The sequence below is a fragment of the Carlito syrichta genome, unplaced genomic scaffold, assembly GCF_000164805.1.
Source record: "Carlito syrichta isolate Samal-C Ts95f unplaced genomic scaffold, Tarsius_syrichta-2.0.1 Scaffold307981, whole genome shotgun sequence".
NCBI classification, from domain to species: domain Eukaryota; kingdom Metazoa; phylum Chordata; class Mammalia; order Primates; family Tarsiidae; genus Carlito; species Carlito syrichta.
This window is the reverse complement of record NW_007252077.1, coordinates 1,519,301-1,525,288: the sequence shown is the minus strand read 5'-3', so window position 1 is coordinate 1,525,288 and position 5,988 is coordinate 1,519,301. Positions and strand designations below refer to the sequence as shown.

The window sequence follows — 5,988 nt, the reverse complement described above, 5'->3', positions numbered from 1 at the left end:
GTGCAGGAGCAGCACCGGCCGCGCTCGGCCCGGGCCTGCGGGCGGGAGAAACAGATGAATAGGGTAGGGCCTAGGGGGCTGCTCAGCCCTTTCCTCCCGGGCCTCTGGGCTGCACCGTAGGATGCTGCTACCTCCCCGCCCCTGCCCCTTATCTGCGCCGGGTGCCGGGGCGGGGGCGGGGTTCGTACCCGAAGCAGCCCTGGTCTATTAGGAGCCTGGGGGCTATTTCGATAAAGGTGCCCCTTCCGGAGCCAGGGCTGGGGTGCCAGGCTTGGCAAGGGCAGTGTAGGCTGGATCTCTGCTCCACTAGCCTCTCAGTACAGTGACAATCTTCACTGAGGGCCTTTGCCCTGCGTTAACCACTCCTGGGAATCTGAGGCCCCCTTTGAGTAGCAGAGACTGGGGACAGGGGAGAGTGAAGGGGCAACTAGCTGGAGCTGGACACATTTGAATCTCCAAGTTCAAGTGAGCTTACCCGATAGTGGGCGTCGGAGGGTGAAGACCAGAAGAACGCCCAGTAGGGTGGTGAGGGCCAGCAATGCCAGGATCAAGAGCCCCAGACGTCTATGAGAGACTGAGTCAAGCAGGGTGAGGCCCAGATCAGCTCCTCAGTGCCCAACCTCCCTCTTACCTCCCCTTTCCCAAAGACTCACCATCTGGACATAAGAGGTGCTTCCAGGCAAACTGAACATCTGACCTCCATACCTGAGGGCACAGAGCCCCCCCACCCCTGTGAGCCGGGGCATCCTCTCAATCCAGGGGATGTTGACCAAGACATGGAGGGGGGAGAAGGAAAGTCCCCCCACCAGCTAAGGAATTCTCCCAGTGCAGGTCTGTGTCTGGTCCAGAACACAGACTGACACCTAAATTTAGGCCCAGCCTTGCACAAAGCAGGCCAAGGGTGGCAAACTCAAGTGTGACAGGGGCCAAACTCAAAAAATAACCTCATAAACCTGGCCAGGGTTGTTGTGAGGACCTGGACAGTACAGGCCCTGACAAAACAATCAGACACCAGTGAGCTCCAGTTCATTGTCACCATGCCAGTAAGTGAACACAGAGCATTAGGCTTTCTGATTTTTTCAAGAGAAGACAGAGATCCAGCTTTGTTTACACATGTAAATGGTGGCAACAAGTTCCAATTTAAGACACCATGTTGGCCAAATCAAACATTTTTGCATGGGTGCCACCAGAGGAACAGACGCCAGGAGTCTGTATGCAGAGTAAAGGTAGGATTCCTTACCAGGACACAACCCCCTGGCCTCAGGAAAGGAATGATGAGGTCTAGTGTCACTAGGCTTGAGCCCTGGGTCTGTAGGAACAAAGAGCAGAATGACCATCCCCATAGAGGCAAATCTGACTCTCTCCAGCCTGAGTCTTTGACCATACCATATTACTAATAAATAAATACACACTGTAGTTTAATATAAAAGACATTCACACGCATATTCCCATTTGATGCTCTCAATAACCCAGTCAAGTAAAAATGATCTCCCATACACAAATGAAATAACTGAGGCTCAGGGAGGAGAGGGTTCCCTACCTCCCATGAGGTCCACATTCCTAACCAGGCTTAAGGCCAAGGGCCACCTCTGACAAGACTTCCCCAGCCACAGTAGCCCCCACTGATCTTTCCCAGATGTCAAATCCTGCTGCAATCAGGTACTTGACAACAAACATACTCTGAGTACCTGCTCTGTGCCAAGCCCTGAGGAAAGAAGGCGGGTGCAGACATTGTCCTCCACAGCTCACAAACCAAGGAGGCTAATTATCTACTGCCTCGCTTCACTCTCCTACACAGCTGAAGAGGTATCTCTCGTGCCCATTAGAAAGAAAGTAAGTCGTGGGGTCAGCAGATGTAGGTTCAGGCTTAGCTCTTGCCTTTGTAGTTCCTGACCGTGTGATCTTTGCCTGGAGATAGGTTAGCTCTCCTCTCTGAGCCTCAGTTGTTCATTAGTGTATGAGAGAGACTCTTATCTTTATTTTCCTGGATTATTGAGAGTATCAGATGAGAGCGTGCATGTGAACGCCCTTTATGTTAAACTGAAGTGTGCATTTATTTATTAGTAGTAGCTGTTATTAAACTGTGAACTCCTTAAGGACAGAGACTGAGTGTTATAATTTTCTTGCATCTCCCGGGTCTAATACAGGGTAAGCACAAAGTAGGCACTCAGGAAACGCAAACTGAATTAGACAGATTTAATTGCCATCTAACTACAGACAGGATGTGGCTCCATCCTGTATTCTGGGTGCTGGGAGTTGACCGCAATCTCCATCCTTCGGGAACACCCTCCATCCTCTACTTCCTACGCCATACCTGTCTCAGATCCCAGTCTACAGCCAGCTTGTGATGCAGTGGCTCAATAAAGGTGGTCTCTTCCCAGCTCACAGAAACACGTGAGTCAATGAATTTAGGTCTCAATTTTAGGTTATCCCACATGACTTCATCTTAAATCTTAAGCATGACTTGGTCTTAAATCTTAAGTGTTTGCTATCATCCATCTGCTTAGGAGCCCTCATGGAATGCAAAACAAACAAGCTGCAAGTGAGCATTTAAGAAAGAACTGGAAAGAGCTAATCATGCTTAGCTTGGTGCTGTGGTACTGCAGTGTATTTGACTGTGGTTTTTAGATCACAAATACAGAAGAGAGTCTGCTAGTCAAACTGTTTCTAGTCCACATAATAGAGTTAAATCTGTCAGTAGTTTACAGTATTGTGCAAGGAGGACTCAGCTTCCAGGGCTTCTAGCTCCTAAGATAATCAGAGAACTTCTGCACAGGTACCTAGTGGAGGCAGGAAAAAGTAGTGGTAGGGAACAGCTAGCTTCAAGGGAAAGCATCAACATAAAATGCTGTTTGTGCTGAGTGCAGAGGCTCACACCTGTAATCCTAGCACTTTGGGAGGCCAGGGTGAGAGTATCTCCTGAGCCCAGGGATTTGAGACCAGCTTGGGCAACGGTGAGACCTCATCTCTACAATTAAAAAAAAAAATTTAGCTGGCCGTGGTGGTGCACACTATTTGGAAAACTGAGGTGGAAGGATAGCACCAGCAGGTGCAAGCAGGTCAAGCCAGCAGGTCAAGGCTGCGGTGGCCATGATCATGCCACTGCACTTCAGCCTAGGTGGCAGAGTGAGACCCTGACTCAAAAAAAAAAGAAAGTTGGTTGGGTAGGCTAGAAAAAAGCTGAGTGTGGGAGGGCCAGTCCCTTGCCTCTATTATTCCTGTAAGTTCAGAAACTGAAAGAATTAAAACTGCTCCACTGAGGACCCCTGTAACTGTCAGAGGAGGCAGCTGAACAAAGGCTGATCAAGTAAATAAATTAACCATATGATAGAACTCAGGGATTGGATTTGTTTGCCTCCATCTGCCCAGGGTCTGTCTCAGTGAGGTGACAAAGAAATTGAGGGCTGTGCTCTGAGCAATAGGACCTAGTGGGGGCAAAATCCTGGCGAGGCCATACCTGGCTGACACTGTACACAGGGGGCACTAAGGTGTCCTGCCCCAAGCCTGGGTGGCTCCAGGCGGCACTGAAGGTGGCAGGCATCCTCGAGGAGAAGTGAAGGATCAGCTGCTGGGCTTGGGTATCCATGCTCACATTCCAGGATGTGAGAGACCCTGTTTGTAGGAAGTGACAGGAACTGGGCTGCAGTTGATGGGTAAGTCATGGCTGGGCTAGGGTTTGGCGTGGTCACAGTTGAGTGAGGGTAAAATGGGGGCAGAGAGTCGCAGCCGAGGTTACTTATTGGCTCACCAGTCTGGTGGGGGCATTCAACGTGGCTGCTGTTTCCAAAAGAGAACTGAGAAATACAGGAATGGCAAGTCAGCAAGCTCCAGGTAGTACCCATTACCCTACCCATCCCCTCTCACCCATGGTTGTACCTTGAAGCAGAGCTGGGGGTGCAAGTCTACCTTCTCCAAAACATACCACTGTCAGTGGAGAGGAGAGTTAGTCAGGGAGAAAATCCCTAGGCCCCAGCCCTGCCCACCCCAGTCCTGGGGGCACCTGTCCTCACTCCCTCTGACTCTCGAGCTGTAGCATTGGGGAGGTCTTCGCAGAGGGTGTGCCAGTCCTGCCTCTGGCAGAGGGAGGCCTCCAGTTTCAGTGGGCAGCGAAGTGTCAGGGCCATGACCATCTGATCGTGCTGGCTGTAGTCAGTGAAGTGCACTGACTTCCAGAAGTCCAAGCCATCTAGGCAGGTGGAAGGGTCAGCAGGTGAGGGTCAGTTCTGCTTTGGCCCCACTTTGCCACCTACATCCCCAGAACAGTAAAAAATGACATTGTACAAGTGCCCTGACCTGAATACGTACTCAGTAAATGAGCATCCCTTCTCTAGTCCCCTTTCATTACCTTTCCATCCAGCTGTCTCCTCTCCTTCCTGGGCCTCCATTCTGGACAGCTCCTTACTCCTCCCCATACTCGAAATCTGCTCAGGCTTCTCTCATAACGAGGAATATCGTCGCCTTCCATTTCTCCCTTCTAAATCCTGCCCATTTTCTGAGCCCAGCTTAGAGACCTTCCAGCTCATGACAGCCTTTCATGGGCTTCTCCCTTTCCTGCGTTCCTGCCCTGAAGCCTAGACCTTAATTATAACTCTGCTCTGTATGTACTGTAGGCTGCTTTGTGCTGTTTACTTGTATTTGAGTGTCCCATCTGTCCTTGAGGACAAGTGTGTTCAGCACTTTAGATGTCACCGACTTCTTTCATACGCAACATTTAATTCAGAAAGAGTCTAAAGGCAGAGCAGGCATCATGATTTTTTACAGGCGAGGGAAGTGAGGCTCAAAGAATAATTGGCAATGCTGAGATAAGAACCCAGGTCTTCTTAGGACATCACCTCCTGGGCCTCATATTTCTTTTTTCCCCATTTTTATTTTAGATTCTGGGGTACACATGTGTGTTTGTTACATAGATTGTGAAATGGTAGAGGTTGGGTCTCAGGTGCTAAGCCTCATATTTATATGAATGCCTCACAGTACTACAATGTTCAGTACTCTAATTTATTGGCAGGCTGACTAATAGACTTGGCAACCCTTTCCCCCACTGACTCAGGGAAAGTGACTTCATGGCTTCTGGGGGCTTCCTCCAGCACAGGTATGAAGTGTGTGTGTATGTAGGGGAGAGAGAGAGAGAGAGAACATGCACAAAAGTAGGAGCAGCACTCACAGGCTTCAGGCCAGCTCTGGAAGGGACATTTTTTGCGCCTCACAGTGTCCTCTTGCAGGTAGGATGTCTGGGGGGACAAAGGAGCAGGTAGGGAGGGTCGGAGGAATGGCTTTTTGTATCTCACGCAGACCCAAAACATATTCTGGCTTGACCTTACCATGATGCAGGCAGCCTGAGCCAGCAGAGGACGGGGAGCAATGTGGGGAGTGGGCAAGGGTGGAACAGGGAGAGTATAGGAGAGAGATCAGCAAGTGAGGGGCTGATTACTCTTATACCTGGTGAGAACTATCCACAGAAAGAGGGAAATCCACATTCCTAAATATTGGCCTTCCCTGGCTTCTACTCTCACCATACCCAAGGTGCCCACTAGCCTGTGTTGGCTCCTCACTCTGGACTGCCCAAATGCCCAACTGTTGTCCATCCTGGCAGTTACTCATGGCTCCAAGTCTCTGCCTGGACCTTCCCTTTGGTCCCCCAGGTGACAAGGTCCCCTGCTTTTTTTGTTTAGCCCAAAGAAGACTTTATGCTAAGTGCTTCAGATTTGTTTTTTGTTTTGTTTTGTTTTGAGTTGGAGTCTCACTCTGTTACCCAGGCTGGAGTGCAGTGGTATGCTCATGGCCACCCCAGTGTTCACCTTCTAGGCTCCAGCGATGCTTCTGCCTCAGCCTTCCAAGTAGCTGGAACTACAGGCACACGCTACCACGCCTGGCTAAATTTTTTTTTTTGAAGTGGAGTCTCACTCTGTCGCCCAGACTGGAGTGTAGTGGCCGCTCCCGGCCACCACAGCCTCGAACCTGCTGGGCTCCGGCGATCCTTCCACCTCAGCC

At 50.3% G+C, this 5,988-nt stretch overlaps 1 protein-coding gene across 1 annotated transcript in view; it reads right to left on the bottom strand.

Moving 5' to 3' along the window:
- IL17RE (interleukin 17 receptor E) overlaps window positions 1–5,988 on the bottom strand; it is a 12,302-nt gene that overhangs the window by 509 nt on the left and 5,805 nt on the right. The window contains exons 8-16 of the mRNA XM_021715870.1: window positions 5,162–5,228; window positions 4,011–4,186; window positions 3,877–3,924; window positions 3,749–3,794; window positions 3,458–3,612; window positions 1,241–1,309; window positions 654–705; window positions 476–574; window positions 5–35 (exon numbers count right to left, since the gene is read on the bottom strand). Coding sequence (XP_021571545.1) covers window positions 5–35; window positions 476–574; window positions 654–705; window positions 1,241–1,309; window positions 3,458–3,612; window positions 3,749–3,794; window positions 3,877–3,924; window positions 4,011–4,186; window positions 5,162–5,228 — 743 coding nt within the window. The remainder of the gene's footprint in view (window positions 1–4; window positions 36–475; window positions 575–653; window positions 706–1,240; window positions 1,310–3,457; window positions 3,613–3,748; window positions 3,795–3,876; window positions 3,925–4,010; window positions 4,187–5,161; window positions 5,229–5,988) is intronic.